At 38.4% G+C, this 20,317-nt stretch overlaps 1 protein-coding gene across 1 annotated transcript in view; it reads right to left on the bottom strand.

Annotated features, from left to right (window-relative positions):
* LOC100728453 (SEL1L2 adaptor subunit of SYVN1 ubiquitin ligase) overlaps positions 1-20,317 on the bottom strand; it is a 46,199-nt gene that overhangs the window by 4,757 nt on the left and 21,125 nt on the right. The window contains exons 7-14 of the mRNA XM_003476386.3: positions 18,343-18,411; positions 17,166-17,243; positions 13,762-13,824; positions 13,124-13,211; positions 10,531-10,679; positions 9,251-9,416; positions 9,067-9,141; positions 4,479-4,651 (exon numbers count right to left, since the gene is read on the bottom strand). Of these exons, the coding sequence (XP_003476434.3) occupies positions 4,479-4,651; positions 9,067-9,141; positions 9,251-9,416; positions 10,531-10,679; positions 13,124-13,211; positions 13,762-13,824; positions 17,166-17,243; positions 18,343-18,411 (861 nt within the window). The remainder of the gene's footprint in view (positions 1-4,478; positions 4,652-9,066; positions 9,142-9,250; positions 9,417-10,530; positions 10,680-13,123; positions 13,212-13,761; positions 13,825-17,165; positions 17,244-18,342; positions 18,412-20,317) is intronic.

Here is a 20,317-nt window from a genome sequence, read left to right as displayed (position 1 = left end):
GCATAGTTCAAGTTAGTAAATGAAGGAATGAAAAGCAGAGCATAGTTTAATGGGAGTTTAGAAGTAGGTATTTTTTAGAATTTTTTAAAAGAAAACAAAATAAAGCAGAATAAAGCAAATCGGAACAGAACTATGCAAGCGATACAGAACTTCAAAACAAGACAACAGGAAATCAACAATGGTTACCATGTCTCTTGATGTCTTCAAAATAGCTGCCCATACCATCACATACAATAGACTAAAACAAAACAAAACAGAACAAAACTAATCAAAACAAAAGAATGAAAACATTACATAAGATAATAGGAAATGAACGATGAATAATGAAAATGAGGCATTATGGTAACCATTGTTGATTTTCTGTCATCCTGTTTTGAAGCCCTGTAATGCTTTCATTCTTTTGTTTTGATTGGTTTTAGTCTATTTGTATTCTTTGATTTTATAATGTGTGAAGGTATGGGTATAAGTAGATATACTTTAAATCTTGGGGTTCATTGAAAGATTCATAGAGGTGATGCCATTGGAGCTGTTTCTTGAGAAGTTTGCTGGTCTTTTATGGGAAATATCATAAATATGGGAAATCATCATTCCAACAAAAGGAATGATATGAGCCAGATGTGGTGGCATACACTCATAATCCCAGCCTTTGGAGGCTGAGGCAGGAGGGTTGCTATGAGTTCAAGGCCAGCCTGGGCTATGTAGTTCAAGGCCAGTCTAAACTGCTTAATGAGACCCTGTGTAAAAAAATAAAAATGATACAAAATGAAAGTCAAGAAAGCTCAGTTTAAGATCTTTGGAGGGAAGAAATGATGCATAGCTGAGAGAGTATAACAGGAGAAAAGTAGCATATTATTATTATTATCGTGATAGGTTAGGTCAAAGAAGGTTTTGAATTTGAAGAATTCCGGGCTTATGTCTCCAATAAGAATATAAAGCCAATATAATATAAATTGATAAATTACTATCAATTTATCTATATCTGTCATCTATCTATCTATCTATCTATCTATCTATTTATATTTTTGTTTCCTTCCTGCCTGCATAGGTAGACAGGATAACAGTACCAGAGTTGTATTTTGTCAAGAAACACATGGTAGTGCTTTGTTAGATGAATTATCTGTAAGGTAATGCTAATATCTGAAACAACCCCCCAGATTTCAATAGCCTAACTCCATAGAAGTCTGTTTCTCCCTCATTCAGCATTCCGACCTAGATGTTTCTGGTTGGTGATAAAGTTTTTACACAGCATAGAATGCTTTCCTAATCATCCTGTGTTTCTCAGACTGTTTCCACCGTGTGGTTCTGTAATTCCCTAAAGCCTCTGTGCCCTCTGCTGTGTGGAAGGGGAAAGAGATGAGGCAGGGGATCCATTTACTTTTTAGCGGCTTTCATCTACAAATGACATCCTCCTTTTTTTAAATTGCCATATCACTGCCAAGAACTAGGATGCAGAGTACTGGGAAATGTAGTCTTTGAGTAGGCTGGCACACGCCACCAACTATCTTAAGGATTGGCATTTCCAAACCTGGTGGGCAAAGCCATCTCTGTTACAGAGTTAAAGGAAGAACACTAGAACAGGAAACTCCAAAGTAGCATTTGCAACAAACCTTGGTGAGAAGAAATTGAAACCTGAAACAAGTTATACACAGAAGGAATGGCTAAGAAGGATGTGCAGCAAGTTCTCTTCATGGTTACATTTTTGAACTAATTCTGTAACAATGACGGATTAAAGAAGAATTTCACAAAAGTTTGTGAGTTGGACGCTGATAATTCTAAACTAGTCTATGTTGTCTCTTTTTTCCTCTCCAGGCGTTATTGTTTTGTGTTCCCAGAACAAGGATGCAGGCAGTAATGGTCCTCAGTTTAGGCTAAGCTGCTAACTGGGCTGAGATAATGCTTAGTGAAGTTATTCAGACTCATCCTCATCTTTAAGCCCTAGCTTTCTTTCTGTTTGTTTGTTTTTGGTCCTGGGGACTGAGCTCATGATCTCATGCTTACTAGGCAGGCACTTATGCTACTGAGCTATATTCCCAGCCCCTAGCTGTTTTTCTTAAAGATGGATGAGAACAACAGTGATCTGTATTTTTACATCGACTTATCAAGAGTTTCTTCTCCAGAGGTCTTAAATGCAGAGTTTATAAAGCATAATTTTACCAACCTTCTTTGATTTTTCAGAGAAACTCTAGTAATGATATGATGCTCATCATTCTCACTGGTGATTAACTGACAAGGATTGCTAAGTGCCTTGCTGAGGAAATGCTTACTTACACAATGACAAATGCTAGGAAAGTCTGTTGTCTTAACCTCTTTGCTCTTGTTGGAACAAGCTTTGGGATTTTAATTATCAGGATATTTATTTTAAGATTTAGAATCTCCTTGTTAATTTAAATGTGAGGTGGCAAGATTTTAATAAATTTTGCCCCTGGGCACTCATGATTATTTTTCTAATTGCCAAACAAAAGAAATTTGTGAAGACAAAAAACAATAGTCCTTCATTAGCTTAATCTGAAATGCTAATATCCATATCTGAGATTAAGAGCAGCCTCTGTTTTTTTTAATGTAGAGACTTTCTGTAGGAAAAAAAAATTTTGACCAAGAAGACTGATCAAAGTGAACTACCCATGATTTAACAGGAACCCTAGCAGAACAGAATAAAAAATGGCCAGAGGGAAACTTCAAAGATTTTTCTTCTGAATGTATGAAATGGAAGCCTTGACAGCTGCTATTTGATACTGTGAATAAAGTGTCTAGCAGAGAGGTGACATTAAGCAGGAAATCCAGAGCCTCTGACAGGACAGAGTCCCCTCTTTCACCATTTGCCCAGTGTTCTGAGAGGATGTCCCTTCCTGCCCTTGGCGACTCAGGGCAAAATGACCTCACTGTGGTGAGAATGTCACTGTTTTTTTGAATCACGCAGGTGGGAGAGCTAATTTGAATTAACATGGACTGTGGTTGTTTGTGTCCTTTCTACAAATGATTTTCCTTGCAGGTTATCATATTTTGCATAGGGAGTGATTAGTAAAAGCTTTTATCTTATTGAAGACAATTTTTCAGTTGCTCTAATTTCCTTCTGATTTAAATGACAGTCATTCCATACCCTGTTGAACTACAAAGCCCTTTCACACAGGTTTATTCATGTTACCTTGGAGCTGGGGGCAGACTAGGTATTATTAACCTTGTTTTAGTGGTGTGGATGACAGTGGGGAAGAGCGAGTCACCAAGTAACACTGAAAGAATCACTCAGTGTAGCTACTTGGTTTGGTCCAGGCTTCCTCGAGTTTTACAAACACGGATAGTTCATACCTGCTAGGAATGGGACAATGAGCTGAATTTCAATTTAACATACTTTCCACTGCATAAGGTAACAAAGCTGATGAAAAATGATCGGCCAAAAGGTAGGAGGACAAGACAGCAGGGATCTGTACTGCTGGTTGATAGGTACCTCAATAAGAAGCCTTTTGCTACCTGTGCACATTTTTCATCAGTTCTCAAGTAGATAATTTCCTACCAGTAATTCTCAATTACTAGCACAACTGGTAGGAAGAAGAGAGCATTAAGAAGCCGATAATCTCCATACTATTCAGCTCTAGAAATGCAGCCAGGAATATAAACAGAAAAGAGAAACACATGTTTGAGCACTCAGAATGACTCAGTATAGCCTCATCTGCTTAAGATCAGATAGGCCTGAACCAAAATTCTGGTTCTACCACTGATGAGCTTTGCAAGCTCGGCCAAGCAACTTAACCTCTTGCACTATGGTTTCCTGATGCACACATCGAGGAGAATTATAGGGTTAACTTCATCAAGTGGCTGTGATTTAAGAGTCATAGTGCACATAACACCTAATCCAACACCGGGCTGACTGGAGACCCAGTGCTGTCTTCTACCTGGTTATACTGGCTAAGGGCTGGGTGGGAAGGGAATATTTACAAATGTTTTGCCCACTAGCAAGCACATTGTAGTGATAACTCTTTTCATAATGCCTCAAAGCAAATGTAATCATAAATAGAAGACTAGGTCCATTCTCTCAGACCTTTCTGGAGTGTCCAGTACTGTGTATGGACACAATGTGTGCACAATTCATTAGACATTTGTGGATCAATGGCTTTGGTCTCCAGCATTAGAATCATTTCATTTTGTTTTTGTTACTGAAAGCTTGAGGATCAGTGAAAATTTCAATGGAAAAAAATAGAGGAAAAAATATGTACTAGAAAAAGAAGAAACACGTGAATCAAATTGGGCTAGATGGCTTTTCTTCTCAATAATTATTTCCTTGGAACAAATGAATAAAATAGTATAACCCTCACAGAATTCCTATTATGGTTAAATAATATGTGTTGGAGTATGGAAAGAACTCAGCAAACTCTACATCTTTCCCTTCCTCCCTCTCCATTGATGACATCAATGAATTTAAGAACATTTATAAATTTTCCCTTCCCACATAGCCCTCTCTACTAGGTTTGAATGAATGCAATTACCTTTACAATACCTAGGCCGTGTTCATACATATAGGCCAGATTGAACATGGCTTGTGCGTTGTGATATTTGTTGACTGCAATGCTGTAGTGCATGGCTGCGGTTTGATAATTTTTCTTAGTCCCATAGCCATAGTAATGGTAATCTCCAATTTTTACTCTAGCAAATGCATTACCTGGTAGAAATAGTAGAAAGAAAAAAAAATAAGTCCAGTGATCCCATGTGTAGTTTCCAGAAAGTCTAATAATCCTGAAGTATATATATACATACAAATTACGTATTATGTAAAATATATGCAATTCTCACTCAGAATATTGGAATCAGGATTAGATATACTCTATGGAATGCACTCAATGCTAGTTAGTTGTCTTCTTTGTATGATAATATAAATGTTCTTAAGAAACAATAAATAATTTTACCCTTTAAATTCATTTTTTGGAGGTAGATAAACTCTAGGGAAACTGAATCCCATCAGCATCATTCTCAGTTTTCCCTTTCTTCTTCCCTCTCTCCCTTCCTTTTTATTTTCTTTTTCTCTCTTTTCTTTTTCTTTTTTTCTGGGCTGGGATAACACCCAAGCACTCAGATACATTAGGCCTACTTCAGACTTCATTTCTGAAGTTCTATTCTCCTGAACTGAAACTCTGTCCCTCTGCCCCAGATAGGTCCCATCAGCCATTCACAGGGGCTCTGTATTGCTGATGAATAAAACCAGCCCTCTCTTTATCACACAGTGTTTCCTTCTAGCTACTGCCCCACTTCTCTGTTTCTCTGTACACTCAACATTTTCAGAAGTGTGCTTTACACCCACTATCTCCAGAGCTTCACCTCCCAGGTACGCGTCAACCCACTTGAATCTGGCTGTGATCTTTCCCCCATGGAAGTGCTAGTTTAAGGCAGCTGGTCGGCTCCAGGCAACCAAATCTATTGGCCACATCTTTGTCCTCGTTTTCCCAGAGCCCCAGGCAGCACAGGTGTCTCTGGACCCATCTGCTCAAGCACTTGCCTTTCTTGCCATATGCAACGTGGCATTCTCTTGATTCCACTGCCCCACAGACCTCTTTTTTCTGTCTCGTTCCTGAATTCTTGTTGCCTGTCTCCTCCTCTCCCCAATTTCTAATGCTGGCCTGCCCAGGGCTTATTCCGAACTCATTTTCCCTCTTCTTTGCTTTCTCTCCCTCTCTCACTCCTTTATCTCAGCTTCTTCAGCAGGTGACCTTATCTAATCTTGTGGCTTTCTCTATGTTAAATATTTTTACATTTATAACTATAGTAATATCTCACCCAGATGTTCATAATTGCCTTCTCAATTGTTTAGATATCAAATTTAAAATGTCCAGTTGAGATTTTGTAACACCTTATGCCCCCTCCTCCAAATAAAATCATTAGTGTCTTATTTCAGTAGGAGTAGCACCACGGTTCAGACTTTAAGTCTAGAGAAAGTATTTGTAGTTTTTCTTTTTCTCTCATTTCCATCATCCAATTATCATCATATCCTGTTGATTCTACCCCCAAAACACACTTCTCTCTTGACATCTCCATTTCATTAAGCCTAGCTTACTACAACAGCCTTCAAAATATTCTTCTATCTCTGCCTTTCAGTTCATTCTCCACACAAGATTCAGGGTCATCTTTTTAAAATGTGAAGTATAATGATGTTATTTCCCTGTGTAAAATCCTTCAATGGTTTTGCTTTGCATATGGAATAAATCTGACTCTTCGTCTGACCTGTAAGTCCCGCCTGGCCACCTCCTCTGACTGCCTGACTAAGCTTACTACATCACTTTCTCTGCTCAACACTCCTGGCCTTCTTTATTCTCCTTTGACATACCAAACTCCTTCTTGCCTCTGGATCCCTGAACAGGATCCCTGCATTCATATCCTGCAAGGTCCTTCTGCCTGGCATGTTTGGAACTCCTCCAGTTCTTCATGCAGTCTGTTTCCCCAGTCTTAGCACAAATGCGCTTCTGCACTGGAGGTTCTTTCTGTCTCCCCTGTCTATGTACGCCCTCGTTCCCCAGCATTCCTAGTTATTAATCCTGTCTCCACGCTTTACTGCCTTTACAGCACATATCACTGTGGTCTTCCTTGTTTCCTAGTTTATTTTCTTTCTGTCTCAAGGTATTGACTCCATGAGGGCAGGAAATACAAAACTCCTCCTCCTTAATATTGTCACAGGACCTAGAATGGTACTTAATAAATATTTAGGGAATGAATGGGTAGACATGGTGAGAAACTTTTTTTAGAAAAAATGTTTTAGTCAGAGGTGAATTTCAAATATTATGTTGCAAAACATATGTATATGTCAAGAATAAAATGTCATATGACTTTTAAAGATATATGACATCAGTTTTTTGAAGGCCACTTAGGGATGACTCCTAAGCGGGGAGTGGGTTCATCTTTTATTCCTGTAAAAATGTTGATTGAAAAGATGAAGGGAGGGGGGCTGGGGATTTATCTCAGCAGCATAAGTGCCTGCCTTGCAAGCAGTCAGTTGTGAGTTCGATCCCCGGTACCGAAAAAGACAGGAAAAAAAAAAAAAAAAAGAAAAGAAAAGATGAAGGGAAATACATCTGGGATATCTCTGTCAGTGTGATCAATACATGACATAGTTTAGGCTTATTTAGATAAAAAAGGAGTAGCCTGTATAGTATGGTTTATTGTGCATTATTAAGTGATATAAGACTCCTTCAAAAATTCCTTCCGAATTTGCTCTGGTTAAGTGTCTAAATCCTTTGAAACATATTCCTTTGCTTAACAAAGTTTCTTTAATCTTCTAAAATCTCCTATTAAAATGTAGATACCTTTAAAAGAAGTAATATCATGAACCACCCAGTTTTATCTGAATAGGGCTAGTATTATAAAATTCTTAAGCTAACAATGACATTAGTTATCAGGGTTTGCTTCAAAATGTATAGGTAACTGGGAGGCTTACAGGAATGGCACCCAGGCAAGAGCCATGGACAGATCTGGAGAGACCCATAGAGCCCTAAAGAGAAAAGCCTGCTCCATCTCTAAGTTTGTCCAAAAGCTACCTTCCTTTGACCCCAAGGCTCTGGCTGGGCCAGACCCTACAAAGGGATAGGACACTTCTGAGCTCATTCAAGTGTTACTAGCTGGAAGTAAGGTCACTACAGTCTCTGAGAATGGAAGGCAGTGAACAAGCTGGATTCTGAGGATTCAGCTCCACCCTAAAGAAGGGGGTGCACTGGGGACCTGTGGAGTCCTGACAGGCTCCTGGGGATCACTCAACAGTAGCAAGATTCCCACTTTAATTTCACATTTATAGGGTAGTTATTGAGTCTTGACTGCCGCCTTCTTCACATGAAACAACTGCTAGAAGAGGCATAACTAGTGACTAATAGGAAAATTTCATTATTAACATTCCAACCTCAACTGAACCACTCAGCACTGCATCTTTGGGGATATTTATCCCTGATTTTTCTTGTGACACATAATTATTTTTAACAGTTGACTTTTTCATATTGGGTGATTCTGTTTAATATTAATATCCTCTCATTTTCAGTGTTTCTTTTCCTTGGTCCAATTTCCACACCATTTTATGGCTTTGCATAAACTGTATTTATTACAACTGAGCAGATTTGCCATGGTTGAGAGATTGCCAGAGTTGTTATCCCACGCCAAATAAGGTCTTTATTGCATTTTAGAAGACACTGACTTTTTAAAAGGGAATTTCTCACTAAAATTGCATTGATGGCTTACTGCTGTGCTCCCAGCTCAACCAGCTCTGAGAAGGCATCACTGTGACTTTTTCTTTTGCCTCATACTAACATCAGCTAAGAATCATTTTTTATCCTATTCACTTCCTATAAATGAGATGATTTGGCTTTACCATGAGATGATTTTAAGAAACTTAATAGAAGCAAAATTGCTCTCTTATTGAAAGAGTTCCTCACATATCCAAATGCCAATTCTGACAGCTTCACAGTATCTCTTTGCTCTTAATAATGTAATTTTAGGAGAAAAAAATGGAGGATACATGGTGACACAAATTCTACCTGCTAGTGCTATTCCTAAACGGTATTTGATATTCTTTATCACTTGTGAAACCAATAAACAGGAGGGACATGAGATCTCCAGGTAAGAGGAGAGGATCTTCCCATTCATCTCTGCTTTGTTTTGCTTTAACATATTAATGGTTATAGTAAAGATCTGGAATTTTTAGTAATTATCTATACGATATTTTGGTAGCCAAATGAGTCCTTGATATATAATTAGTTTTGCTTATAAACTTATAGACAAATAGGTCAGATCTCTGATTATTTTAGTAGATAACAAATGAACGATTGAAGCTAGACGGAGAAAAGTGGTTTCTTGTATAAAATTACATGTTTCAAACAAACTGTTCTGGTGCCATGGAGACAGAGCTATAGAAAAATTCCTCGGGTTTGCTAAACAAAGGGACTTTGAGAATAATGAAAAAAATTCCTGAAAATGACCTGTGAAGTGCCCACTTACTTGATATTCTGTACCTTTCTGCTTATGCACTCAAGAACACAGCTGAATAAATCAGATGAATAAAAATGGACAGAGATCAGGTACACACTTATTTTTATCTAGGTTTTATACCTTGAACAGCAGCTCGATTCCATAAGAGTAGTGCCATTGGATACATCTTCTCTTTTTCTAGAATGTTAGCCTTTTCTAAAAAAAAAAAAATAAATAAACATGTATTAAGAAAATTTAAAATGTCTCTATAGTAAAGTAATATATGCATGTTTGGAGAATTTCAGAGAATTTTAACTTATCTTACTAGATTCCAAAATGAAGGCTGAATTGCTTTGAGCTACTTCATACCCCATTTCTGCAAGCAGTGCATACTGAACAAGAGACGAATCTATATCACCATCCTTATATGCAAAGTAAGCTGTCAGGAATCTCTCAGCCCAGTGGCCCAGCTCACAGACACCTTTATAGAGCTGCATATGGGAAGAGATCAAGTAGACTAGTTAATCAATATACTTCATTCCAGACAATTGATCGATAAATCAGTCTTCAGCGCCTGCTGGCTGGTCAGGCAAGAATTTGAGGTTTAACATGCATGGTTTTTGGTAATTATTTAGAGTGAAGAATTGATATATTTTATAGGCACAAAGATTACAAGTGTTTATTTTATTTTTATTTGTCTTGAGTTAAACTTCCTCAGGCTTATTTTAAATTTGTATCAAAAATTTTCTTGGCTTGGGGGCTATTTGGCAAGACAAGAATGTATCATCAATTTTGGGAGTTTCTTCCAAGGACCTTTCTGGACACTGCTGCTTTGTGTGGGCAAGGTACAAGGCCACAGCTGATGTGGAAAGGAGAGAATGAAGGAAAGCCAGTGCCTGCGGGTACAGGTGACACAACCGCAAGGAAGGAGTGCACATATCCGTGGGGACAAATGTCAACTTAGCTGAATAGCCCTTATGTAACCAAAAGAGGTTAGCCATACATAATTCATTAGGAAGTTGGCAAAGGAACAAATCTAAAAATAGATTATTAGCTGGCAGCTTTTGAAATGAATTTGAGGGACCAGATTGCAACATGGAGATATTTGTATTGGTATAGCAGACATATTTAATAAATCAATGAAGGGCATTAAAGTCCTAAAAGCATTCTCTTGAAAATACATTACTGGTTCAAGTTGAAAGAACTCACTTTCACAATTGACTTTTAAATCATCCAAAACCTATGGTCCCTGCTTTTTGGGTTATATTTTCTAGGCTAAATCCAGCCTTTCGTTTTCTGAGTAGTAATTCCCAGTCCCACTAGAAGTACCAAATTGCACTAGTGATCTGAAACACAGCTCCTTAACTGAATTCTAAGGCAATCTCTGAAAAACCAAATGCAAAGGAGGAGGGATCATTTCACTTTTGCCTTTCCCCAGTCTGAGTCACATCACTGTTTCTTCTCTCTGGCAAACATCAGTGTTTTAGTTGTCAATGAGAAGAAAACAGGTACAACCCGTAAACCCACATGCCCAACAATTTAAGGACAGTATCACCTCCTCTGTGTGTCAAATGAAAAGGAATTTAAAAACAGCTCAGTATTTACCTTCACAGCAGTTGTGCATGATCTTAACACCCCTGTTCCTGTTGCATACATCTCGGCCAGATAATAAATGGCAAGGGGCTGCCCACTCTGAGATGCCAAGTAAAAATATTTGAAGGCAATTTTATAATCCTTCCAAACTCCAGAGCCAGCTGAAAAATTAAGTTGCTTTAAGATACCACTCTTTTATTTATTTTTCATTATGCATTATAATCTGTCGGTATACATAATAGTCATAGTGATGCTTGTTAGCTTAAATAGGTAGAGAACACTTGACCAAAGGTCAAATTCCTTTAAATCTACTATTTAGGAGTGGGTGGGTAGAGAGTTTGATTATAAATAAGAATATGAAAATATAAGATCTTGGCCCATTTGGAAAACAAAGATCTATTTAGTCTCATTGGAGCATCTTAATATAGTGTAATGTGAACTAATGAAACAGAGACCAAGTGAAGAAGCTGCACCATGATCTTTTCATCATCCTTGTCATCCTTTCATGCCAGGACACCAGTATAGCTCTTACAGACATGGTAATAGAGCCTGGAGTAGTAATTCCCAGCTCCAGAAAGGTCTAATCCAACTCAGACTTAGAGAAAAGAGAGGCAACTGGGAGGGGGCAGAGAATCAGCAGATTTCCAGCAACAAGTAATTCTTGTCCTGGCAGTCACTCTATTTTTTGAGTTGAGTACATCTAGATATTTTACATGCAAACAGAAGGAGCTAACCCTAGAAGGTCTTTAAATTCCATTGTAGCTCTAACATTTCATGACCTTTATGGGCAGTGCCATGTAGCAATTAAAAACAAAAGCTCTGAAAGTAGATTTCTAAAATTTAATCCCACATCCACTACCCATGTGGTCTTTGATAAGATCTCTGAATTCACTATAGCTCAGTTTGCTCATCTGTAAACTGTGGGATACTCCCATACATGTTGAGTGGGTTAAATGAATTCAAACATACAAAATTTAATGTATCGTTGTTATTACTCATTCTAGAAGCTTGGAAAATCAGACAAATTTTAAGCTGAGGACTTGGAATGAACTAGGAACAAAGCCTCTATTTCACATAAAAAGGCAGGCCTCCTGCTGAGTTACCATGGAAGATGCCAGATGACCTCCTGGTCAGATTTGACCTCCTTGGTCATCACTGTCCTGGTTCCTCCATGACTTGAAGGGCTTGGTGGGGCTATGTGCAGATCTCCTGGTCCTTGTTCTCACCACCTCCTTTCTTGGTACCTCTAGGGTTTATAACAAACCTTTATGGCGTCTGAAAACCTTCTATCCAACCTCTCTGCCTCTTTTCCACGAGGCAATACTTTACCTCCTACGTGGGAGAAAACTTTCCTCACTTGCCTCTCCTTCCCTCCCCATATTTACGTCATGTCTGTGCCTTCCTCGTTTCAATCTTTAAGGATGAGAAATTCCACTTCTCTGTCAAGGTGAAAGAGGCCTCCACCAACCTGGATCCTAATACCATTGGTTTTTTCCTAGGATTTCATTTCTTCAATTATAATTATGTCTGAGCCTTTCATTGTCTAAAACCAAGGCACACTTCTTGCAAGATTTTTTTTTTTTTTTGGTACTAAGGATTGAAGTTAGGCCATTGCATTGAGCTTCATTCCCATGTCTTCTTGAGACAGAGTTTTTCTAAGTTGCCAAGTGTGGGTCTGAACGTGTGTCCTCCTGCCTTAACCTCTAGGGGGGCTGAGATTACAGCTCTCGTAGGGATATTTTCACTCTCTACTTCCTCACCTTCCATTCACACACTAACTCATTGTCACCTGACTTCCACCCCCACCAGTCCAGTAATATCAATCAACATTATCGGTATTGCCAAGTCTCTTTTTTTTCTAACTCATCCTCCTACTTCTTTTTCTTCAAATAAGACTTCTCTCTGTACCTCCCAGGGCTGCTATTCATTAATTTATTCTTTCTGGAAAGTTCTTCCCTTTAACTCCCTTTTATATCAGTTTTTCTCTGTTCCTCTGGCCATGCATTTGTGGTTCTTCTTGGTGCTGTTTCCCTCTCCCTATCCTTGCAGAATGGTACAGAAGGGCGCCAGAATTCTGACCATTGCCATTTCTTCTTTTCCTCACTCTTTTTTTTTTAATCTCAGCTACCTTTCACTCACACCTGTAGGGTGATATCTTCAAAATATTTCTCTCTAATTTTGACATTTCTTCAGAGTTGCATGCTTGTTTCTTTTTTTTTTTTTTTTTTTTTTTTTTTTTTTTTTTTTTTTGTCTTTTTCATTTTTATCGGTACCGGGGATTGAACTCGCGACTGCCTGCTTGCAAGGCAGGCGCTTATGCCGCTGAGCTAAATCCCCAGCCCCATGCTTGTTTCTAGATATATGTGCTGGCTATCACAAGAACCTCAAACTTAACAACATTGAAGATGAACTTCCCGAATCTATATTTCCTTGCCACCTCCCCAACCGATGTTCTTTCTTTTAGTCTTCCTTGAGTTTGATTGAACTGTTGCCTGAATATTATTTTTTAAACCATTCATGTTACCTTTAATTTTTGTTATAAGAGAGGCAGGTTTACTAAGATGCACATCATTCTAAATAAAGCAGACATAGCTGTAGTACCTACAGTAGTACATGAAGCCGAGCTGGAACTGTGCATTGGGCCATCCTTTCTCTGCAGCTTTCTGAAAGTACTTAAGTGCTTCAGCATAATTCTGGAAGATAATTACACTCTTATTCATAGCTATATGCATAACTGCATGGTAACAATTGCCTTTTATGTTTTTTTTTAGAGTACAATCAGTGCTTTATGTGAGTTAGGCTAATTAGAATAGTATCAGACATATAATGTTTTATTTTATTATGTAAGATACTACTAGGAAAGAATTATTTTTTTGTGAATTATATAGTTTTGTACATTGACAAGTTTTGTTAAATATCGAGAAAAGGTCATTTGAAAGACAGATAAAGCAGATAAATTTCTCTATCAAAATAATCTTCAAGAGACAGCTATTTCCAAGGCTATTTAGAATCTATGATTCTAAGATATTATTAGAGCTGCCATTCTTGTCACCAAGCTTGTTCTTTTATATCTCTGTGGCAAACAAAGGTTTTACTGAATTATTTTATTCTCTATTATCAGATATAATAGTTTGGCCAATCAGGTAATAGAGACTCATTCCTACAAATTAATGAACAATCATGAATTTTATCCTATAAATTGCCAGAAGCATGTTGAAAAGCTAATAAAATTATTTGACTTACCACTGGAACTCCTTTTCCGTAAAAATAAAGGAGACCAAGTCCATGAAGACCAATGGCATTGCCCTAGAAGAATTTTAAAATCCCAGTCAAGTCCCAGAGAATTCATGATAAGGAAAATTACTTCAAAAGCATTTACAATATTTGAAATGACCCTAATCAGGCAGGTTAATCAGGCAGTTGACAGATTATTTTGATCCTCTCTAGTTTATCATTCCACACTTATAGTCCCCTGTGACAAGAAAAGGGAAAGGGAAATGAAAGTCAAATCTTTGCTTGATTCTTTCAGTCCGCACTCATTTAGTGTTTGCTTTGTGTATGATTCCATAATAGGCCTCGAGCTGAAGTAAGAGAGGTGAATGGTGAATGAGCCAGCAAACAAGTGGGCTCTGAGCCACATTAAAGGGTGGTCAGATTTCTTCAAGCCATGTCAAATGTGCTAAATCTTAAAATGAAGTAGGGCACACAATCACTTGGTTGAGGCTAGGAAAGGAACAGAACTGTAAGGACATTAGACTAGCTGGGACAAATTGTTTTCCTTTTGTGAGAAAGTCCCTGGGAAACCAGAAGCTCATTGGAGTGGTCATCAACAGTTGAAAACCCAGAATACCTGTTCACTTTCATGTAACTCCAGAAGCCAGGCCAGTAATATAGGTCCAGAGATGGAGAAAGAGGTAGAGGCCAAGACAAACCAGAGTGCACCTATCCTGTCTAAACACAGCAGAGCTTCCAACTCCAGCCACTTGTTGCCATGTGAATGACAGTCCTATGTGGTCAGCTTTTGCCATTTTCCAAGAAAAGCAGAATGCACATTTTTTCCCCATGTGAAGTTTTACACTGTGGCATGAAACACCCAGTCGTCACACCAAAGAACCAAGAAAAGATCTGAATGTTCACATCTTGCTGTGAAGTTTTCTGAGCCAAATACAACATATGTTTAGGAAGCCCCCAGTGTGTAGCTTCCACTCTAAGGCTTAATGGTCTTCCTTAGGCTGATGGAAGTCTGAGAGCAGTACTTATTTGCCAAATATTTAAATGAGCTCAACTGTTGACTAGGAACTTGTCCTCCTTGAAATGAGGAAACTTGGGACCAGACAGTAGGAATAAAGTCAGAAAGCAGAAGGCTGTGGAATAGTGAATATGGCAAATTTAGAAGGAAGCCACTATGTTACCCAAAGCCGGTAGGGTGGCTTTGTGGGGAAAGAGGACATAAGACTGAGCTTTACTCTGGTGCTGAGTAGAGAGTTTCAACTGTGGGACTCTTGAAGATATAACAAATGTGTGGGAAAAGGATTGGGTCTGATGTGTTCAGAGCTGTGAGATAGAGAACCAGAGGAATATGATCTAAGATGGGCTCAATATTACACAAATATTTTGGTTTTACATACATTTTTTTTACATAGACTTTTTTTTTTACTTAAATGTTTGTAAGTAATAAGGGGTCTGGGGATATAACTCAGTAGCATAAGCACCTGCGTGGTGAGTCCAAGGTCCTAAGTTCAATTCCCGGTACCAAAAAAAAAAAAAGTTTGTAAGTAATAAGACAAAAGAGGTTATAAAATTGGTAATTTTGTATCCTGATACTGGAATAAATGTCACACAAAATTGAAAAGCAGGAGTCTATGTCTATGCCTGCCTCATGCCATTCAAAATAATTAAGTACAATTTTAGATTTCCTTTGTTAAAATAGTAAGCTCAGATTTAGAACACGTATAACCCAGATCAATGCTAGTTACTAAGGCCTGAGTATTTCTGACACCCAACTTCTGACATTCTTTTGGACTGACAAATCAACATTATTTGCCAGATTAGAAGAGATTTTCTTAGATACCTCTTTTTTTGGTCTGTTCTTCTTGGTTCTCCTACTCTATTGGAACTCCAAATAATTTTTTTGCTGAGCAATAGTTTTGCATCAATTACAGGGGGAGGCAGTATTAGCCTTCCCAGTAATTTATATCACAAGAGCAACTCTGAGGTTCCACTCGTTTATAAACAGGCTTCTAAATAGCATGTAGGCTTCTAAAAACTAAGAACAGATGAAAATATTCCTCAATTTGAAAACATTTTTACTACAAGTGTTGAACTCCAAAATTCTAAGAGAACAAAATGCTTCCCTATTCTTGGGGATAGAAAACATATCAAGGCCAGCTGCCAAAACCTAGTTGATGAGATGTTGGGATGAGAATGTTGTTTAGGCATTAAAAGGGTTCAGAGTAGTTTATTACATTTTATCTGATACCAGCCTCAAAGGAAAATATTTTAACACAGGGAAAAGATTTTAACAGGGTATATAAGGGGCCATGGCCAGCACTCCTCACATAACCAAATTCTCAAATGTTCAAGTCCCTTATATAATATTACATTGTATTTGTATGTCATCTACACATATTTTCCTGTATTATTTTATTTTTTTGTCTTTTTGAGACAGAGTTTCACTATGTGGTTCAGGTTGGCCTTGAGCTCACTTTGTAGCCCAGGCTGGTCTTGAACTTGCAACGATTCTCCTGCCTCAGCCTGCCAAGTGCTGGAATTACAGGTGTATGCCACAATGTTTGGGGCATTTCTTTATTCTTGAAACAATCTGTCAATATAAAGGCTGTATAAATAGTTGTTATATGCAATCATTTAGGAAATAAAGACAAGAAAAAGTCGGCAGGTGTTCAGTACAGATGTACTGTTTTATTAAACTTTTTGATTCATAGTTGGTTGAACCCATGGAGGTAGAGCCTTGGGTATGGAGGGCTGACTCTTACACCATTTCTGTACTCACTCATAGTTTCAACCCTTTCTGCCTTGCATCTGTTTTGATGCTCAGTCCACCTTAAATCCAGGCAACATCATAGCCAAATCTTATATTCTCACTTGATAGATGGAGAAAATGAGGCACAGAAAGGCTAAGTATCCATGTCAGGTAGGCAGGTGATTGTAGAGCTGGCATTTAATCCCGGGATTCTGTCCCCAGGACCTTGTTTTTAATCCCCTTGCCTTGGCCAACTGCCTTACCTCCTGCCTGGGCCAAGTGGAACTCAGATATGACTGGAGAAAACCAGACATTTCTTTGTGGTCTTTGTCCTGAGCTGATTGCCATTAGTTTTCCATTCTTCTCTTTTGTTTCCTGTTCCTAAGCTATATGGCTTCCACCACTGCACAGGAGAGAGGCAAACTGAGTTGCTGCCTGGCCTCCTGCTGGCTCTGCTAGGGCAACACACATCACTGCCCTTCTTTCTTTATCAGGAACACGTGATCACATCTCCCTCCCTTTTAACTCTGTGGTTTATTGTCAAAGATCCTGTATTTCTCTATGACATAGAAATCCTTCTAGGTCCATTATTTAGGCTTGGGACTTTGAATCTGCATGTAAAAGCCAATTATTTTTATGTGTTCATAGTAGTGGGTTGAGGTCATACCTTATTGGCTGCCATGGAAAAGTATTTGAAGGCAGTAGCGTTATTTTGTGGTGCAGCAGCATTCCCCTCCAAGTACATCTAGAAAAAATGATGAAAGGGGAGTGTGAAAAACAGAAAAATCTGGGGCAGATGGAAGTATTCTAAAGCTAAATAGAACCATTGTAGATGCACACCACTGTAGATGTAATAAACAATAAATGCCAAAAGTATACATTTAAAAATAGTAAATTTTAAGTTATTTGACTTTTATCTCAAAAAACCAAAAACAGCTAACGATGAAATATACGTATATTCTGAACTGACTTGCAGATGGACAAAGAAGTGGACCATATTTGGGTTTTCTCCTGTTTCTTGAATCTAAATTACTATTTGTGGCACTTCCAGAAGCAAGGCACTAAACGTCATGGTTGCTGGAATGCACTGGCTCCAGGGAGTCATGGACCTCAGCAGGAAGTGGGCAGGCAGTGGTCTTTACAGGAGAAAGAGCATCCTTCGCTGGAGGAATCTTCTACAAGGCTGCTCAGCAGTCACAGGGGACTTCCTATCAAAAGTGGTGTAAGGGTGGACCTTGGTCAACCTTAGAGCTGGTTCTCATTCCTGGGTACAGGAAAGAGGCACCTGACTGGCCTGGGGACTGTACCAGTTGTCAGTGCACCTGGCTCTCCTGTTAGCTGTGGAGACTGTGGGGGAGCTCGGGGCTCGTCGACACACACCAGAGGAGCCTGTGCAGTGCTTTTTTAAGGCTGTTTTTGATGCCTCACAGTAATGCATGTTGTGTGGTGTTCCTTCCTGACCTGTTAAATCAAGAATACTACCCTCAGTGGCAGACAAATGCCTCTCCGGTTGCTTCCATGAAAGAGATCTCCAGTCTTGTCACCCTGAATTCAGTTAACTGGTGCTGTTCATTTCCTTTCCTTCCTCCTTCTTCCCTTCCTTTTTTCCTTCCCTCTTCCTTTTGTTCCTTTTTCCCTTTGTTTCTTCCTTTCTCCCTCCCTTCTCCTTCCTTCTCTGCTTCTCTCCTCTCTCTCCCCCCACTTCTTCTTTCTTTTTTCCTATCCTGAGGATTAAACTTATGCCCTTGTGCACACCAGGCTAGCGCTGTAACATTGATCTACATCCCACCTCATTTCTTAGATTTTTAAGAAATAAAAAATATAAATCAATTTGAAGCATGTACCTTTCCTATAAATGCCATGGCATTTGCACTCCCAGCCTTTGCTGCCTTTAAAAAGTAGTGTAATGCTTTCTGGAGAGAAAAGGAACAGTGTTATTGCCAGTCAAAAATAAATCCCACAAAATGGCTTTTTGAATCAAACTTCTTTGTTCATTAAATATGCATTTGAAAATATCTATGAAATGCCCACTTTGTTCAAGGCACTATTCCAAGTGCTATTTCAATCATAAATCTAAAGACTGGTAGACTATATATATCTGTATCTATATCTATAGGTCTATATATATCTTAAAAGTGTAAGATATAGTTATATATTTGTATCTCTCAATATATCACATATATAATTTTAGAATGTGAAGACTTGTTTCTCATATTTGGAAAGGCATGATAGGCATTTGGCTTTGTAGGGAGAGATAAATCTCTGCTATATAGCTAAATAGTCCATTATTTTGAAAAGGTTGGTTTCTCTGTTAACATTTTGTACTTATTTCTGAAGAGTTTGTACTTCACTTGGCAGAATCTTGATGTTTGGAAGAGAGAGTAAGACCAGACACACCTGGAAGCCTGCTGAGACTCCAGAACAATTTCTTCTAAATAAAATTGAAGGAGGCAGTAAAGCCTCTGATTTCCTCTCGGTCATAAAGTTGAATAAAATGTTGAGTCTCGAATGCAAAAAAAGCTGACTTGTGCCTTGCTGCCATATTCTATAGGTTTTATCCCAAACTTCTAGAAAATCTCTCAGAAATCACATGGAGTAATAAGAGATGAACTATGAAGATTCTCTCCAAATTGTTTTATTAGGATACAAATCTTGTAATCTTTAAAAAGTGCTAACTAGGTTGATGTGCATGGGTCTGTTCCTACCCAGAAAGAAGAGAATGTTTAAGGCATTTCTTTTATATGGAAATTTGCTCAAGAAATGTTGCCAACTTAAGTGAGGGTCACATGCTTCTTGCTAAAATCAGCCTGCCTATGGACATAAGTGCAAATACCACCTTTGCTGAACTGCATCCACTGTGTAAATATTGATTTATTTTTTTCCTATCTTTATATATCCTTTCAAAAACTTAACTGAACTATGATGTATGTATGATGATATATTAAGTATTTGTGACAGTTAAGCTTAATTGTCAACTCAATTGGCTTAGATTTGCCTAGGAGATGAGAAAAGCACATTTATGGATGTGTGTGTATGAATTTTGAAGGAATGGCCTTGGAGCCTACATCTGGTCCTTTGCCCCTTTCTTTCTGGTACTGTTTCCTTCTGTGCTTGGCTACCATGAAGTGGGCAATATTCCTGCACCAAGTCCTCCATCGTGACATTCTTGTCTTTGACCTAGCTGACTGGGGACCGAATCCCCTGAAATAATGAGCTAAATAAACCATTTCCTCTTTTAAGTTGTGAGTTGGTATTTGTTCCTAGAAACAGGAAACCTCACAATTACAGAAAATTGGTACCAGGGAAGTGGGGTTGTTGCTGTAACTTCACCTGACCATGTGATTCAGTGGCCTTTGAACTGATTTTGGGAGGAGTTCAGAAATTTTGTAGTTATGGGTTTAGAAAAGCCCTAAAATGTTGAAATAGACAGATGTGTGATGCTAGTCAGAGGTCAGAAGACCAAAATGCCAATAGAAATGTATGCAATAAAGGCCCATGAGATTTCAGATGGGAACTATATTGGAAAATGAACAAGAGGTTATACATGTTACATTCTGGCAAAGAATTTGTCAACATTGAGTCCATGTCCTGGGACTTGCAGAATCTTGAATTTAAAAGCTATGAACAAATTGATCTAGTGAAGAAAGTTTCGACTTTCAGGCTTTGGTATAGGTACTGAGAGCTGCTTTTAGCTAGATTTATAGTGGAAAAAGAGCAAAAAGCAGAACAAAAATATCTGAAAAACAGAAGATTTTGGTTTAAAGCTGTGGTTGCTGTCTTGGTTACTTTTTTCTTGTTGCTGGGACAAAATACTTGACA

Source organism: Cavia porcellus, unplaced genomic scaffold (genome assembly GCF_034190915.1).
Source record: "Cavia porcellus strain 051 isolate PalLab524CR breed Dunkin Hartley unplaced genomic scaffold, mCavPor4.1 scaffold_5, whole genome shotgun sequence".
NCBI lineage: Eukaryota > Metazoa > Chordata > Mammalia > Rodentia > Caviidae > Cavia > Cavia porcellus.
The sequence above is the reverse complement of the archived record's forward strand: the minus strand, read 5'-3'. Positions and strand labels throughout refer to the sequence as shown.